The sequence below is a fragment of the Choloepus didactylus genome, chromosome 6, assembly GCF_015220235.1.
Source record: "Choloepus didactylus isolate mChoDid1 chromosome 6, mChoDid1.pri, whole genome shotgun sequence".
NCBI lineage: Eukaryota > Metazoa > Chordata > Mammalia > Pilosa > Megalonychidae > Choloepus > Choloepus didactylus.
Genome location: NC_051312.1, coordinates 102,417,828 through 102,437,848, shown reverse-complemented (window position 1 = coordinate 102,437,848; position 20,021 = coordinate 102,417,828). Strand labels below are relative to the sequence as shown.

Sequence of the window (20,021 nt, the reverse complement as noted above, 5' to 3'; positions counted from 1 at the left end):
AGTTTATCTTTGGGCTAACGGGCTCATAGCTCCTGATTTTACAAGTTTCTTTGAGATAAATGCCATTTCACAGAGAAAAAAACAGGCAGTAACCTGAACAAAATTTATGTAAACATCTCTATTTCAGTTTCAACAATGGAATTTGTATCAACCTCCAATGGTGATTATGAGTACCAACCTTAAAATGCAAAAGGAAGCCATATACAAGGCCCCATTAGCTGTCAGAAACGATGCAGATTGTAGAATCTCAGGGAGCAATTTGTGTAAATAATAGTCTAATTTTCGTTTCCGGAGAATTGCTGCAATCTGGAAAGAAAAAGGCTTTTTTGTTAAATGCAACCAACTTTTCCACTTAAATTAGCTCCTAAGTGGAAGTTACTGCTTAATAGCATATATTTCAAAATTAAAGTAAAAACTTTACATTTTACTGATTCCTCCATAAAAATAAATTTTCCAGGATAGAAATGAAGACACTTTCATTAAGGGTACAAAAGATAAAATATACACCAAGAAATCACAACATGGATCATATGATGAGTTTACTGCCAAATATTGAGGAAAAATATTTGTAATGCCTTAAATACAGTATGAAACTGAAAAATGAAATAATTTTAAATGGGAAAAATAAATTATAATTCAAATAAAAACTGGATACTATAACAAAACTACATTATAGGTTTTATCAGTCTAGATATTACAGAACTTCAGTGATAGAAACCAGAGAAATTCCTGCTGTCATTCAAACATGCCTACTATATGACAAAAATCATGCTAGGAACACAAAAAAAGTAAAAAATAAAATTCGTGATTTCTGGCTTCCTGGAACCCGTGAAAAAAAAAGACCTGAGAAACAAATATTGAGAATCCAGTTTAATATAGGTAGATACAACATGCTACCAGAACACAGTCGTGCAGTACAGGGCTTTATAATAGGAATATTTCATTAAAAAATCTACTTATACATCTTCATGACTTATATTTTAAGTTTAGACTGAAGACATTTGGGGTTTATATTTGTGAACTTTGAATTTAATGCAATGTTTCTAGATTATAAAGAAAAAAATTCCTAATATAATTTGGTAATTAAACTTAAAAATCAAGACATGAAATCCAAGTAGTCATTGAATACACCATTAGTGTTACAGGAAATAAAAAAGAATCATAACATGGCCAAGATACAAATTAGATATTGAAGAATAAATACATTAGTAATGCAATACAGGGTGCCATAGAAGATTAGCAAACAGTGAGTTCGATAGAGGGGTAGGCAAAACTTTCATGGAGAATGGAATATGAGCTGGATGTGGAAGAACAGTAAGATTTTCACAAGTCTCAAGGAAGGAATACTTTTCCATCATGAAGAAATATCACATCAAAGGAACAAAGTATAGAACAACATCATTAGGAAATGAGGGAGACTGACTTGAACTTGATTCAAGACTGACTTGAGAGAAGGAAGACTACAGAACTCTATATTCACTGCCCCATCATTCTAGAGAAACACTTTCCCTAAGGTCATTGATCAACAAATCTAATGGCATCTTCTGAGTTTTCATCTTCCTCCACCCTTAACATCTCTGAAAGTGACCATCACGTACTATAATTCAATTAAACAAATTGTTATTAAGTATTATGCCAGACACAGGAGAAACAATTAGGCCTGGTCCTTGCTTCAAGGAACATAAAATCTTGATAGGTAAATAGACACATATACAACAAACTATAATATAGCAGTGTGGTAAATGCTAGAATAAAGAGAGGAAAAAGAAACTGCTATGGAAACACACTCAAGGGAATGACTAAAGGGAATTGGTAGTGGGCAGGTGATGAAGTCAAGAAGATTTCACCGAACCTTCTGAGATAGATGTTTGACCAGTGGAGAAGTTTTCACGGCTTCCGTGACAGTGCATTCTTTTCATTCTCTCATTGCATACCTAAATTCTACTCCTTTGTTATCATTTCTAACTCAGATCGCTACTCATTCTACATGCACTCTCTCCCATAGCATCATCCATCATTTCAATGTAGGAAATCCTATCACAACCCTAACATCTCCTCCAAATTCTAGGTCCACACTTCAGATGTCTATGGGACATGTCCACATAGATGCCCCAAATGCACTGAAAAAAAGCAACATGTCCAAAATAGAACTCATTATATTTCCCAAACATGCTTTTACTTTCAAGTTCTCAACCTCAAGTAACAACATCACATCTACCCCATTACTTAGGAACAAAACATTGGTGTCATCTTCAATTCCTTCCTGATCCTCAGCCACCTTATCAGTTCTCATGGTCTCCTAGTATCTTCAGATTTAGGAACATAATGTCTCTTTCACTTTAGACATAGCAGTAGGCAGCATCTGGTTCTGTTATGTATTCAAGTAGTTTTAGAAAAAACATTCCTCTCCATTCCTTATATTTGGAGGATGAGGGAGGGGGGTGGGAGAAAAATTATTTGAAAAAACAGCAAGATTGGCCCAAAAGTGCAAATTACAAAATCAGGTTTTTTAGGGCCTACTAGTCACTCAGATATGCTTCCCCAAAAGTGAAGAGAGAGATGCAGTTCTCCTTTAATTTGCAATCAAGCACTTTGAATGCATGGTCTATATTACTTCCTACATTTTTTTAATACCATTTCTGTGATGGTTAAGTTCATGTGTCAACCTGACTAGGTAATGGTGTCTGGTTGTATGGCCAAGAAAACACTGACCTGATTGCTACTGTGAGGATATTTTGTGGATTTAAATTATCAGTCAGTTCATTCCATCTATAACTGATTACATCTACAATGAACAAAGACTACTATCTTCAGCAATGAGAGAAATGTCATCCAACCAGCTGAAGGCCTTATAGGGGGAACTGACAATTTCAGCAATCAGAAAGAAGAATTTCTATCTCTATTTCAGCCAGCGAGTTTCTCCTGGGGAATTCATCAAAACCTTTATCAGAGTTCAAGCTTGTGATCTGCCCTACAAAACAGTTGCATGAGCCAAATCCTATAATAAATCTCATAATATTTATACACATATTCATATACACACAGACACACATAAACATATTTATATATATATCTATCTCCAATTGGTTCTGTTACCCTGGAGAACCCTAATGCAGGTTCCCTTACAAGTTGCCTTTTATGACTATCTTTCTACCAAAAGGGCTCTTCCTAGAATGATGATATGACCTCTCTCATCTTTACTCCTTTTCACCTCAAAGTGAAGGCTGACACACATCCTGTTCTCCTGATCAAAGGAAAAAGAATCCTCTCATTTATAAAGTCAGCCACTCAGCTTGGGCTCTCAATTCTATTCCATTCTCTTGCAATGGACATCCTCAGACATTCATTATTTTAGCCTGTTTCCCTCTATGTTCACTAGCAAATCTCTATTCTGACCACATTTCACGTAAATGACCTACTTCAGCCAAATTTACAAAATAGTCCCCAGTATTCATCACTTTAACTTCCTATAACAAATCCAACACTGAGTTATTTTTCTAGTAAAGACAGATTTGCACTAAACTACCCACTGTTTCATCCAAAACACTCATAGGACATATATGCCCCCCATTGTCCTAGGCATTAAACAGCATAAGAGAAAAATTCCTGCCCTCTCACAAGATGCTTCTACCGCAATCAACTTAAAACATAAACATATTTACATTGAATTCATAATTTTGAAAACTCCTCCAAAAAAAGAAAAATCTCCAGGCCAAGGATGGCTTCATTGGAGACTTCTAATAAATATTTAAAGAAGAATTAACACAAATTCTACAAAATCTCATACAGAAAATAGAAAGGCAAGGAACAATGCCCAATAAATTTTATGAAGCTAACACTACTGACACCAAAGCCAGATGAAGACAGGACAAAAACATACAGACCAGTATCTCTCATGAATATAGATGAAAAAAATACTTCAAAAAAATTGGCAAATCAAATTCAACAATATATAAAAAGGGGTGTACACCATGACCAAGTAGGTTTTATTCCAGGGATGCAAGCCTGGTTCAACATTAGAAAATCAAATAACATAATCCGCCATATTACCAGGCTAAAGAAATAAAATCAAATGATCATATTAATCGATGCAGGAAAAACACCTGACAAAATTCAGTACCCACTCATAATGTAAACTCTCAGAAAAAATCAAGTTGATAAAAAGCATATACAAGAAAACTAGCACTAACATTATATTTAATAGAAAAAGACTGAATACTTCCCCCAAAGATCAAGAAACAAGAAGAATGTCCCGTCTCACCACAATTTTCCAACATAGTGCTGGAATATTAGAAAGTAAGATATAAAACTGTCCCTATTCACAAGACAACATGATTGTGTACACAGACCACTCCAAGCAATTTTTTTTTTTAAAGGAAAAAACTAGTAAGGGAGTTCAACAAGGTCATAGGATATCAGAGAAACATAGCAAAATTAATTGTTTTTCTATGTACTATGAAGCTAATGAACTCATGTACACAAGTTAAAAATATGATATCATTTATTACAGCTCAAAAAAATTAAATACTTAGGTACAAATATGACAACACATGTACAGGACTTACATGCTAAAAACTACACAATATTGATAAAAGAAATTAAAAGATCAAACAAATGGAGAGGCATACTATCTTCATGGATTGGAAGACTCACAGCAGTAAAGATGTCAATTGTCCCCAAAGTGATATACAGGTTTAACATATTCCTATCAAAATCCCAGAAAGATTTTTATACATATAGATGAGATTTTTCTAAAATTTAAATAGACTGGAGGAGGGGCAAGATGGCGACATAGAGAGGAGTGGAAGATAAGTAGTCCCCCTGGAACAACTATAAAAAACCAGAAACAACTAGTAAATAATCCAGAATAACTGAGGGGGGACAAACGAGACCATCCACTCATCATACACCAACCTGAATTGGGAGGAATGCCCAAGATCACAGCATAAAATCTGTAAGTAAAACCTGCAGATCCGGGTCGCAAGACCCCCTCCCCCATAGCCCAAGCTGCAGAGCCTCATGGTGCCAGAGAGAAGCTTTCTCCCAGCAAGTGAATATAGCTCAGCTGAGCTCCAACTGGGGTTTTAAGTAGTGAGTGTGAACTGCTCACTACAGGTACGCATCCCCAAAAAACAGACAGAGGCTTTGGGTGACGATTGACCTTGGAGAGCCAGAGGGGCGCCTTGGACTAGGTCTGAAGTGGACTATCTGTTTCTTTTTTGGCTCAGTGGAGAAAGCCCCAGTCATTTTCAGTTTCCAGTGTGACTCAGAAAAGGGTGGAGACAGCACAAGCAGAGAGAGAGACCATTGAAATGCTAATGACCTCCCCCTAGGGGGTCTATTTTCTCTAGGAGGAAAGGGGTGGGGCCCTTTCCATTCAGAACCAGACCCCAGAGCCTGGGGGAACACGGCCATACCTCCTCACACCAGTCAAGAATTATAGGCTAACAGGCATCACCTGCTGGGCAGAAAAGCACAGTGACCTGAGGCATCAAAGGGTGGAGCAATTTTCTAAGACACACCCACAGGGAAACCAGATACTGAATATTTCTTCCCTCTGGGACCTGAGCCTGTTCTGGTCTGGGAAAACCTGATTTGGATAACCAAGGAAACCATGCCTAGACAACAGAAAATTACAGCCTACACTAAGAAAAACAAAGTTATGGCCCAGTCAAAGGAACAAACGTACACTTCAACTGAGATATAGGAATTTAAACAACTAATGCTAAATCAATTCAAAAAGTTTAGAGAAGATATTGCAAAAGAGATAGAGGCTGTAAAGGAAACACTGGGCATATATAAGGCAGAAATCAGAAGTTCAAAAAAAAAACTAGTAGAATCTATGGAAATGAAAGGCACAACACAAGAGATGAAAGACACAATGGAAACATACAAGAGCAGATCTCAAGAGGCAGAAGAAAACACTCAGGAACTGGAGAACAAAACACCTGAAAGCCTACATGCAAAGGAGCAGACGGAAAAAAGAATGAAAAAATATGAGCAACGTCTCCGGGAACTCAAGGATGAAACAAAGTACAATAACGTACGTATCATTGGTGTCCCAGAAGGAGAAGAAAAGGGAAAGGGGGCAGAAGCAATAATAGAGGAAATAATTAATGAAAATTTCCAATCTCTTATGAAAGACATAAAATTACAGTTCCAAGAAGCGCAGCGTACTCCAAACAGAAGAGATCTGAATATGCCTACGCCAAGACACTTAATAATCATATTATCAAATGTCAAAGACACAGAGAGAATCCTGAAAGCAGCAAGAGAAAAGAGATCCATTACATACAAAGGAAGCTTAATAAGACTATGTGCGGATTTCTTAGCAGAAACCATGGATGCAAGAAGGAAGTGGTGTGATATATCTAAGATATTGAAAGAGAAAAACCGCCAACCAAGAATCCTATATCCAGCAAAGCTGTCCTTCAAATATGAGGGAGATCTCAAAATATTTTCTGACAAACAGACAATGAGAGACTTTGTGAACAAGACACCTGCCCTACAGGAAATACTAAATGGAGCACTACAGAGTGATAGAAGACAGGAGTATGTGGTTTGGAACACAACTTTGGGAGATGGTAGCACAACAATGTAGAAGTACACTGAACAAAGGTAACTATGAATATGGTTGAGAGAGGAAGATGGGAAGCATGTGAGACACCAGAAGAAAGGAGAAAGATAAAGACTGGGACTGTGTAACTTGGTGACATCTAGAGTATTCAACAATTGCGATAAAATGTACAAATATGTTCTTTTACAAGGGAAAACAAGCAAATGTCAACCTTGCAAGGTGTTAAAAATGGGGAGGCATTGGGGGAGGGATGCAATCAACATAAACTAGAGACTGTAACTAAAAAAAATAAATTTATATAGACTGACAGAAGAACCTGAAATAGCTAAAACTATTTTGAAAAGAGAATAAAGTAGGAGGAATCAACCTGCACAATTGCAACTTATTATACAGCTACAGTAAGAAAGACTACATGACATTGGTGAAGGCTAGACACATAGATCAATGGAACAGAATACAGCACCCAGGAATAGACCCAAACATACAGATTCAACTGATTTGTGACAAAGCTGCAAAAGCAACTCCGTGAAGGAAGGATAGCCTTTATAACAAACTGTTGGAACACATGGACATCCACAGACAGAAAAAAATGAAACTCAACCTCGGACTCACACCTTATACAATTATTAACTCAAAATGGACCACAGACTTAAATGTAAAACATAAAACTATAAAATTTTTAGGGAAAAAAATTTGGAAAAAATCTTAGGGATCCAGAGCTAAGCAAACGGAGACATGACATCAAACACACAATTCATCTAAGGAAAAACTGATAAATTGGACTTCATCAAAATTAAAATTTTTGCTCTGTGAAAGACCTATTAAGAAAATGAAAAGACAAGTTATAGAAGAGGAGAAAATATCTGCAAACCACCTATCTGACAAAGGACTAGTATCTAGAATATATAAAGAACTTTAAAGCTCAACAGTAAAAAAACAAACAATCCAATTAGAAGATGGGCAAAAATTATGAGCAGGCATCTCATCAAAGAGGATATACAGATGTGAATTATAACCACAATGAGCTATCACTATATATCTATCAAATTATTAAAATTTTAAAATGTGACAACACCAAATACTGGAGAGGAAGCAGAGAAACTGGATTGCTCATACATTGCTGGTGGAAATGTGGAATGGTACAGCCACTCTACAAAACAGTTTGCAGTTTCTTTACAAACTAATATGCAATTATTATATCACCCATCAATTTCGTTCCTGGGTATCTACCCCAAAGAAATGAAAACTTATGCTCACACAAAACCTGTGAACAAATCTTTCTAGCGATTTTATCTGTAACAGTCAAACTGGGATTTGAAGAACCCAGATGTTCTTCAAAAAGTGAATGGTTCATTTGAATAGGAAGTGAGATATGGTAGGTCTGTATAGGTTACAGTGAAATAGCAACACATCCCAAAGTAATTTGGGCAGAGAATAAAAATATGTATTTAGGGCTCCCCTGAGGAGCAGGGGGAGGATGCAGAGGTATTGGACTTCCTCACCTGGATTGTTGCTGATGTTCTCACAAACATTGGGGACTGACGGCTTGACATGCTGAGCCCTCAGTCTTAGGGCTTGACCCTATGAAGCTTGTTACTGCAAAGAAGAGGCTAAACCTGCTTATAACTGTGCCTAATAGTCCCCATGAGTGCCTCTTTGTTGCTCACATGTGGCCCTCTCTCTAACTAAGCCACCTTGATAGGTGATCTCACTCCCCTCCCCCCTACATGGGACCTGACTCCCAGGGGTATAAATCTCTATGGCAATGCAGGATATGACTCCCTTCATCCCCGGGATGAATCTGGACCCGGCATCATGGGATTAAGAACATCTTCTTGACCAAAAGTGGTATGCGAAATGAAATGAAATAAAGCTTCAGCGGCTGACAGATTTCAAACAGAGCTGAGAGGTCACTCTGCTGGACATTCTTACGCACTATATAGATAACACTTTTTAGGTTTTAATATATTGGAATAGCTAGAAGTAAATACCTGAAACTACCAAACTCCAGCCCAGTAGCCCTGACTCTTGAAGACGATAGTATAACAATGTAGATTACAAGGGGTGACAGTGTGATTGTGAAAACCTTGTGGATCACACTCCCTTTATCCAGTGTATGGATGAATGAGTAGATAAAAGGGGGCAAAAATTAAATGGAAAATAGGGTGGGATGGGGGGATGGTTTGGGTGTTCCTTTTTATTTTTATTTTTTATTCTTATTATGATTCTTTCTAGTGTAAGGAAAATGTTCAAAAATAGATTGGGGTGATGAATGCACAACTATATAATGGTACTTGAACAGCTGATTGTACACCATGGATGATTGTATGGTATGTGAATATATCTCAATAAAATTGAATTTAAAAAAAAAAAAAAAACTGTGGACAGGTGCTGGGACCCCCTCCCCCATGGCACTCTGAGCAGCATGACCTCCCTGTAAGAGAAACCAGCATTCTCTGAGTGAGGGAATATAGTTCAGACCAGCTCCAACTGGGGTTTTAATTAACAAATGTAGACTGCTGAATACAAGCTACAAACATAGACAAGAAGCAAAGTACCCTGAGGTTGTTCCCAGTGAAGAGAAAGTGGGGCTGATAGAGAGGAAAAAAAATAATTAAAAAAAGAAAAAACAAAGAGACTTTTAGAGACTGACTTTAGAGAGGCGGAAAACACCTCTGCCCCAGGAGGGGGAGCCCAGAAGATCAGGTGCTGTATCTGACTGATGGGCGAAATTGGAGGGCAATGGACTGGCTCTGAAGGGGGGCTTTCTTTCCTTTTTTTCTCACTCAACCTGAGTGGCTCAGTGTAGCCTTAGCCATTTTCAGTTCACAGTACGCTGACCCAAACAGGGGTGGAGTTGACAGCACCCAAGAGACAAAGAAACTATTGAAATGTGGAAGATAGCTCCCTAAGGGGTGTACCTTCCCTAAGAGAAAGGAGGTGGAGCCCAGCTGAAGGGCCTACCCCTCCCTCAGAACTCAGGTCCCAGGCCCTGCAGCCAAAACAGAAACAACGTAAGAATTAAAAGGACCACACCTCTTTACACCACTCAGGAGTGACAGGCTGACAGGCACCACCTGCTGGGCAGTTTAGGAAAAGCACAGCAACTAGAGACGTCACAGGAAAGTCTCAAAGTCTAAGATACAACCTCAGAATATAACCCCATTCTGAGATCTGAACCCATTCTGGTCTGGGAAAATCTGATTGGGGTAACCGGGGAAGCCAGATGCCTAGACAACAGAGAACTACAATCTATACCAGGAAGGGCAGAGATATCGCTCAGTCAAAGGAACAAACTTACACCTCAATTAAGGTACAGTTGAGATATTATTTCATTTTAATGAAACAGTCAATTAAAGTTTTTCAAAGAAATATGCTAAATCAAATCAAAAACCAAATCAACGAGTTCAGGGAAGATATGGCAAAAGAAATGAAGGATATAAACAAAACTTTGAGCAAACATAAGGTAGAAATCAAAAGTTTGAAAAAACTACTGGCAGAATCTATGGAAATGAAAGGCACAACACAAGAGATGAAAAACACAATGGAGACATAAAACCACAGAGTTCAAGAAGCAGAAGAGAACACTCAGGAACTGGAGAACAAGACACCTGAAATCCTACACACAAAACAACATATGGGAAAAAGAATGGAAAAATATGAGCAACATCTCAGGAAACTGAATGAAAACATGAAGTGCATGAAAGTACATGTCATGGGTGTCCCAGAAGGAGAAGAAAAGGGAAAAGGGGCAGAAGCAATAATAGAGGAAATAATCAATGAAAATTTCCCATCTTTATGAAAGACATAAAATTACAGATCCAAGACGCGCAGCCTACCACAAACAGAATAGATCTGAATAGACTTATGCCAAGACACTTAATAATCTGATTATCAAACGTCAAAGACAAAGAGAGAATCCTGAAAGCAGCAAGAGAAGAGCGATCCATCACATACAAAGGAAGCCTGATAAGACTATGTGTGGATTTCTCAGTAGAAACCATGAAGGCAAGAAAGAAGTGGTGTGATAATATTTAAGATACTGAAAGAGAAAAACCATCAACCAAGAATCCTATATCCGGCAAAACTGTCCTTCAAATGAGAGAGAGAGTTTAAAATATTCTCTGACAGACAGACAATGAGCGAGTTTGTGAACAAGATACCTGCTCTACAAGAAATTCTAAAGGGAGCACTACAGACAGATAGGAAAACACAGGACTGAGAGGTTTGGAACACAATTTTGGGTGATGGTAGCACAGCAATGTAAGTACACTAAACAAATATGACTGTGAGTATGGTTAAAAGAGGACTGTAACTTCCAGTTATAGTGCCATACATTTCTTCTAGTTCATGAAAGAGATTTCTGATATTTGTACAGTTAATCACAGACATTGTCCACCACAAGATTCACTGTGGGAATCCAGAAGGAAAGAGGAAAGATAAAGACTGGGACTGTATAACTTAGCGAAACCTACAGTGCTCAAAAAATTGTGATAAAATGTACAAATATGTTTTTACATGAGGGAGAACAAATGTATGTCAACCTTACAAGGTGTTAAAAATGGGGTAGTACTGGGGAAAAAATACAATCAATGCAAACTACAGACTATAGTTAACAGAAACATTGTATTATGCTTCCTTTAATGTAACAAAGGCAATATACCTAAGCTAAACGCATATAAGAGGGGGATATAAGGGAGAGGTAGAGGACTCTTGGCATTGGTGATGTTGTCTGACTCTTTTATTCTACTTTAGTTTAATTCTATCTTTCCTTTTGTTGCTTTTTAAGCTATTTTTTTCTTTCTTTTTCTTTTGCTTTTGTCTCTCTACCTTCTTTGACTCTTCCTCCTCCTTTGTGGAAGAAATGGAGATGTCCTTATACAGATGGTGGTGATGGTGGTGAATGCATGAATATGTGATTATACAGGGAACCATTGATTGTTTACTAAGGACAGAATGTACAGTGGGTGAACAAAACTGTCTTAAAAAAAAAACAAAAAACAGGATGATGAAGAAACATTGAAGGCACAATATTGAGTGAAATAAGTCAAACACAAAAGGACACATATTGTTTGGTCTCACTGATATGAACTAATTATAATATGTAAACTCATAGACATGAAATATAGGTTACCAGGATATAGAAAGAGGCTAAAGAATGGGGAGCAGTTGCATATGATGTACAGAATGTTTAACTAGGTTAACTTAAGTGTTTGGAAATGGACAGAGGTGATGACAGCACGTTATTATGAGAAAAACTAACACTGTTGAACAGTGTGTGAATGCAGTGGAAAGGGGAAGCTTAAGAGTCTGTCACCAGAAGGAATGTTGGCGGTTAAAATATGGGAATGTATAAAACAGTGAATCTTGTGGTAGACAATGTCCGTGATTAACTGTACAAATATCAGAAATCTCTTCCATGAACTAGAAGAAATGTATGGCACTATAACTAGAAGTTAATAATAGAGGGGTATATAGGGAAAAAAATACTTATTGCAAATTATGTACTATAGTTAGCAGTATTTTAACTTTCTTTTATCAACAGTAACAAATGTACTATACTAATACCATGAGTTAATAATGGAGGGAAGCGTTAGGGGTATGGGAGGATTTGAGTTTTCTTTTTTTGTTTTTATTTCCTTTCTGGAATAATGGATGCACAGCTGTATGATGTTACCGTGGGCAACTGATTGTGCACATTGGATGATTGTATGGTATGCGAACAATCTCAATAAAATTGAATTTAAAAAAAAGGGTAAATGCAAAACTCAATATAAAACAATACTCGTTAATTCCTATGAGTCAGAATACAATTGAACAAGAAAAAAAAGGCATATTTCTCGATAACAGACATACAAAATAAGTGGTAAAGTGGGACAAAATCAACACAGAGGGAAGCAGAGGATATGAGAGCAGAGAACATATATGCTATTGAAGTTAGGTTGGTATCTTTTCAAATTAGGAAGTTACAGATGTAGGATGTGTAATATAAACCCCAGGGTAGCCACAAAGAATTTTAAAAATATGCAGAAAAGGAATGAATAAAGGATAAGTCAGATACATCACAAAAGATCAACTATACAGAAAAGGAGGTTGCAATAAAGGAAAAGAGAGGCAAAAAAAAAAAATAAAAAAAGAATGACTGATAAAAAACCAAAGGATAAAATGGCTGAAGTAAGTACTTCCTATAAAGTAATAACACTGAATGTTAATGGATTAAATTCCCCAATCAAAAAACACAGAGAGGCAAAATGGACTTAAAAAGCATGATTCAAGTATATGTTGTTTACAAGAGACTCACCTTAGACACAAAGACACAAAATAGGTTGAAAGTGAAAGGATGGAAAAAGACAATCTATACAAATAGTAACTAAAAAAAGAGATGGGGTAGCTGTTCTAATATTGGACAAAATAGACTAAGTCAAACACTGTTACAAGACACAAAGCAAAGAGGACACTATATATTAATAAGAGAGGCAATCCACCAAGAAGAAATAATAGTCACAAACAGTTATGCACATAATCATAGTGCCCCCAAAATACATGAGGCAAACACTGGCCAAACAGAAAGGAGAAACAGACAACTCTACAATAATAGTTGGAGACTTTAATACACCATTCTCATCAGCAGATAGAATATTTAGACAGAAGAACAATAAGGAAATAGAGAACTTGAATAATATAACTAGACCTACAGACATATACAGAACATTACACCGAAAACAACAGGATATACATTCTTCTCAAGTGCACATGGATCATTCTCCAAGAGAGACTATATCTTGAGTCACAAAACAAGTATCAATAAATCTAATAAGACTGAAATCATAAAAAGTATCTTCTCTGACAATAATGGAATGAAGGTAGGAAACAATAACAGGTAGCAAACTGGAAAAGGCACAAATATATGGAAGTTAAATAATACACTCCTAAACAATCAGTGGGTCAAAGAAGAAATTGCAAGGAAAATCAGGAAATATCTTGAGATAAATGCAAACAAAAACATAACCTATCAAAACTTATGGAACACAGTGAAGGCAGTGTTGACAGGGAAATTAATAGCTTTAAACACATCCATGAAAAAAGAAGAGCTAAACTCAAAGACTTGACTGCACACCTGGAGAAACTAGAAAAAGAGAGTAAATTACCCCAAAAGCAAGCAGAAGGAAATAAATAATAAAGATTAGAGCAGAAATAGATGAAATTGAGAATTAAAAAAAAAAAAAATAGAGCATTAACCAAACTAAAAGTTCGTTCTCTGAAAAGATCAATAAAATGGACTAATAAAGAAAAAAAGAAGGTGCCAATAAATAAAGTCAGAAATGAGAGGAGAGACATTACTATTGACATCACAGAAATAAAAAGGATCATAAGAGGATACTATGAACATCTCTATGCCAACAAAGATGAAAACACAGATGAAATAGACAAATTCCTAGAAACACAGAAACAACCTACATTGACTCTAAACAAAATAGAAGACCTCAGAAGATCCATTACAAGAAATTGTAATCAGTCATCAAAATCCTACCAATAAAGAAAAGCCCAGGACCAGATGGCTTCATAAGCGAATTCTATCAACCATTCCAAGAAAAATTAATACCAATCCTGCTCAAACTCTTCCAAAAAACTGAAGAGGGAACACTACCTAACTAATTCTATGAGGCCAACATCACCGTCATATAAAAGCCAGAATAAGATACTACAAGAAAAGAAAATTAAAGACCAATTTCTCTTATGAATATAGATGTAAAAATCCTAAATAAAATACTTGCAATTTGAATCCAATAGCACATTAAAAGAATTGCACACCATGACCAACTAGTTTTATCCCAGGAATGCAAGGGGGTTCAACATAAAATCATCAATTAATATAATAAACCACATTAATGAAATGAAGGGAAAAAAATCACATGATATTCTCCATTGACACAGAAGGCATATGACAAAATCCAGTATTCTTACTTGATTAAAAAAAAAAAAAAAAAAAAAACACTTAGAAAAATAGAAATAGAAGGAAACTTCCTCAACATTATAAAGGGTATATATGAAAAATCCACAGCTAACATCATACAAAATGGTGAAAGACTAAAAGCTTTCCCTCCAAGAACTGGAACAAGACAAGAATGTCCACTGGACACCACTGTTTTTCAACATTGTACTGGAAGTTCTAACCAGAGCAATCAGGCAAGAAAAAGAAATAATAGGCATCTAATTTGGAAAGGAAGAAATAAAAGTTTTACTATTTGCAGATGACATGATCCTACACATAAAAGACACAAAACATCTACAATAGCTAATAAACTGCTAGAGCTAATAAACAAATTCAGCGACATGTCAGGGTACAAGATCAATAAGCAAAATTCAGTAGTGTTTCTATACACTAGTAATGAGCAATTGGAGGAGTGTATCAAGAAAAAATAGCATTTACAATAGCAACTAAAAGAATCAAATATCTAGGAATATATTTAACTAAAGATGTAAAGGACTAATACACAGAAAACTACAAAACATTGCTAAAAGAAATCAAAGACCTAAATAAATGGAAGGGCATTCCATGTTCATGGATTGGAAGACTAGGTATCACTGAGATGTCAATTCTACCTAAAATGATTTACAAATTCAATGCAAGCCAGTAGCCTTGACTCTTGAAGATGATTGTATAACAATGTAGCTTCCAGGGGGTGACAGTGTGATTGTAAAAACCTTGTGGATCGCACTCCCTTTATCCAATCAAAATCCCAACAGCCTATTACGCAGAAATGGAAAAGCCAATTATCAAATATATTTGGAAGGATAGGGGCCCTGAATAGCTGAAAACATCTTGAAAATGAAAACAAAGTTGGAAGACTCACACTTCCTGACTTTAAAGCAAATTACAAAGCTACAGTACTCAAAACAACATAGCACTGGCACAAGGATAGATAATATTGACCAAAGGAATTGAATTGAGAGTTCAGAAATAGACCCTCACATGTATGTCCAAATGACTTTTGACCAGGCTACCAAGTCCACTCAATTGGGAAAGAACAGTCTCTTCAGCAACAGGTGCTGGGAGAATTGGAAATCCATTTGCAAAAGAATGAAAGAGGACCCCTATCTCACATCATATACAAAAAATTAACCCAAAAGGGATCAAAGACCTAAATGTAAGAACCAGGACTATAAAAATCCAAGAAGAAAATGTGGGGAAATATCTTCAGGATCTTTTGTTAGCCAATGGTTTCTTAGACTGTACACCCAAAGCACAAGCAATGAAAGAAAAAATAGATGAATGGGACCTCCTCAAAATTAAAAACTTTTCTGTATCAAAAGACTTTGTCATGCTAAACCTGCTTATAATTGTGCCTAAGAGTCTCCCTCTGTGTACGTCTTTGTTGCTCAGATGTGGCTCTCTTTCTAGCCAAGCCAACTCGGCAGATGAACTCACTGTCCTCCCCACTACACGGGGCCTGACTCCCAGGGGTGTAAATCTCCCTGGCAACACAGGATATGACTCATGGAGATGAAGCTGGACCCAGCATCGTGGGATTGAGAATATCTTCTTGACCAAAAGGGGGATGCAAAATGAAACAAAACAAAGTTTCAGTGGCTGAGAGATTTTCAAATGGAGTCGAGAGGTCACTCTGGTGGACATTCTTATGCACTACATAGATAACCCTTTTTAGGTTTTAATGTATTGAAATAGCTAGAAGTAAATACCTGAAACTATCAAACTGCAAGCCAGTAGCCTTGACTCTTGAAGATGATGATTGTATAACATCTTGAAAACCCTGTGGATCGCACTCCCTTTATCCAGTGTATGCATGGATGAGTAGAAAAATAGGGACAAAAACTAAATGAAAAATAGGATGGGAGGGGCGAATGATTTGGGTATTCTTTTTTACTTTTATTTTTTTTTTCTTATTCTGATTCTTTCTGGTGTAAGGAAAATGTTCAAAAATAGATTTTTTTGTACAAAAACCTAATGAATTTTTAAAAATAAAGTTGAAGTATTTAGGCCTTCTGGAAAAAGGTCTGCAAAAAAAAACAGATTGGGGTAATGAATGTATAACTATATGATGGTACTATGAACAGCTGATTGTACACTATGGAGGACTGTATGGTATGTGAATATATCTCAATAAAACTGAATTTAATTTTTTAAAAAAACACTTTGTCATGAAAGTGAAATGACAGCCTACTCAATGGAGATAATATTTGGAAACCACATATCTAATAAGGATTTAATATCCTGAATATATAAAGAAATCCTACAATTCAACAATAAAGACAACCAAACTAAAAAATGGGCAAAAGACTAGAACAGATATTCCTCCAGAGAGGATATACAAACAGCTAAAAAGTACCTGACAAGATGCTCAGATTGAACCCTAAGTGTATTACATACATTTTCCAAACTAAGTAAATAATATCAATATTTCTGGTAATGTAGGGGCAGTTTTTAAAACACACACCTGCCGCTTCAACTTTTACTGATAGTAATTTGCTCTGCAATCCTAAAATCTTAAACTAAAACACACTTTCATACCTTGCCATCTTCTGCATACTTCAGTACAAATATCAGGGCTCTAATATGAAATACCTTAAGCAATGAAGAAAAATTCCAGTAATGCAATTCTTATTGAAGAATTTGATTCAGATGTAAAATAGGTGAGCCCCTCCGATAAGAATATTGGGTACACTGTATTGAATTCTTAAACAGAACTCAAGGGAACTAAGAGTTTGAAGCAGGGAAATAGGGACAATTTGAGCTAAAGAAGAAACCACAGATATCAGGGGACTATCCTGACTAAAAAACAAACTGCCTCAACATTTGCAGAAGACAAAGCCATTCTCAAATGGTTTACATTACATTTCAACTAATCCCTTACTACTTTTTTGATGAGGGCAACACTGGCCACCTAATTGAACCAGAAAAGACAGTTACCACCATGGGAAACAAAGAAAAAGAAAAAACGAAGAAAAAGAAAAGCTAAGGCTCTAGATGCTTAACTTCTCAGACTTCATTGCTCAATTTTTTTCTAAAGCAGCCTCAATTTCTCTTCAAAGGGTGATGACAAATAGAGGATGTTCAAAAAAGTTTTTCAGGTATTTGTAACTGAAAATTTGTAAATACCACAATTTAAAATACAAACTTTATATAGAAGGCAGCTTCTATCTTAAAGGAGAATCTATTCATCAAGGTATTTATATGGTCTGACATAACATTTTCTTACTGCCTTAGGCTTCAAGTATATGCAAAGGCCAAATTCAAAGGGAAAGAAATTCTTAGCCATTGTACTGGATTTAAGAAATTGTAAAAAAAAATCTTTCTATAAAGTAACTGCTTCTTATTTCTCTCAATTTCCTCATTTTTATTAAAAATTTGGTTCTTTTGTGTCATAAATTGAAAGCCTAATATATAGTCACTTAGCATATATCATTATAATCACTATGTCATTTCCTGGGAAAGCTTTCCCAAACCCTCCAAACTAACTACAATAGGTCTTGCAATACACCCCAGTTAACTCTCTGTACTTCTCCTTTATAGCACTTATCAGAGATGAAATAATTTGGCGGGGGGAGGGGGGTTAATTCAATGTCCATCTTATCTACCACTCATCCTGCATCCCTCACCCCTATAGTTCTGACAGAATGTAGACAATCCATAATATTTGAAAAATGAAATAAGGGGAAGAGAAAACAAAAGAGGAAATGAAGATTCAAGGTAAATACAGTTACAGTAACACTCCGTAGGGTCTAAATGGAACTACGAGTAAACTACAAAATTCAGGCTGGTCCTGACTAATTCAATGTCCCCTGTGCTTGGAAGTTTCTGATATGCACATCTGTTAAAAATGGTCGCATATCTACTTTCTCAAGGTATGGAAATCCAGGATGATCAGAGTAACCCTCCATCCATCACTGTCAATAGATACAGAGTCCTTTAAGGAAACTACCATACTGGATTAACCTCAACCCAATCTCCAAAGATTCAGTTGGAATCAAGAAACTAAAACAACCTGACAAATGTGCTATGTCAAAGGACTATACATAATAAACAACAAGTTGAAAACACTTTAAATTCAGCGTTCTTATAAAAGGAACCAGCTCAAATCTGGTAATACTTGATCTAGCACTCTTTCTACTCTTCATACTATTTTTTCACACAAATTCTTTAAGCTTCATTTTACTGAATTTACTGAATATTTTTCAAGGCTGCTGAAAGAAAGGTTAGCTAAAATCTGCAATTATTTGTTTCAATAATTGATTCTCCTCAATGATAAGTAGGAGGAGAGTCTCATATACAGTTTATAATATCTATTTACAATACTAATTTGATTCACTAATGAATTGGGCTCATTCAATAAATATGTTCCTAGTATCCCAAGTATCCCTAGTATCCTAATACAAAAAGACTAATCTCAAATTAAATATGAAGGAAAAAATACACAGATCTCAAATCACAACTCTCTTTAAGAGAAGATCAATCAGTAGAAAGCAAGCTAAGATTAGTGATTAATCAAAAAAGCAATAAAAAGTTTGACCTAGAGTCAACAGAAATCCAAGCAAATCTTTAATATAGAATTATATTATGATCATTGAAGAATAATGAATGTAAAATATTATGCCTCTTAATCATCACCCAATTTCATTCATTACTATGTGCCCAGTGTAGTCCTTGGGAATGTGAAAATGTTACATTCACTATACTATACAAAGTAATAGCAAAAATTGTATCAACACATTTTGAAAAGACTCTCAAAAACCTTTATTTAACTCTTTGTTTAGCATTCACTTCCATTAACTCCCATTCCCTAATTATCACCTAGCACAATGTCTGGTAGGTATTTGTGATGGTTAGGTTCATATGCCAACTTGGTGATGGTCAAGCAAGCACTGGCCTAACTGTTGCTGCCAGGACGTCTATGGCTGGTTTATTAAATCATCAGTCAATTAGCTGCAGCTGTGACTGATGACGTCAACAAAGGGCATGTCTTCCACAATGAGAGAACGCAGTTGGCTGGATTTAATCCAATCAATCAGTTGAAGACTTTTAAGTGAGACAGACAGAGGACCTTCACTTCCTCTTCGGCTGCCCAGCAAAGCATTTCCTGAGGAGTTCATCAAAGTTGCCAGTTCAGTTCCTGAGGAGCTCATCAAACACGTTCATCCAAGTTGCCAGTTCATTTCCTGAGGAGTTTATCAAACATCTTCATTGGAGTTGCTAGTTTGCTGCCTGCCCTATGGAATTTGGACTCGTGCATACCCAGAGTTGAGTGAAACGCTTTCATAAATCTTATATTCATAGATATCTCTCATTGATTGTTTCCCTAGAGAAACCTAACTAATACAGTATTCAACAAATACGTGATAAATAAATGGTCAATCTATAATCAAGGTTTTAGCACATTTTTTTTTACCACTTCCATAGCCTATATGGATAGATTTACAGAACATA

The 20,021-nt window shown here is 36.1% G+C and overlaps 1 protein-coding gene across 1 annotated transcript in view; it reads right to left on the bottom strand.

Annotated features, from left to right (window-relative positions):
• Positions 1–20,021, bottom strand: part of TMEM135 (transmembrane protein 135) — a 332,704-nt gene that overhangs the window by 296,522 nt on the left and 16,161 nt on the right. The window contains exon 2 of the mRNA XM_037841001.1: positions 179–306. Within this exon, the coding sequence (XP_037696929.1) occupies positions 179–306 (128 nt within the window). The remainder of the gene's footprint in view (positions 1–178; positions 307–20,021) is intronic.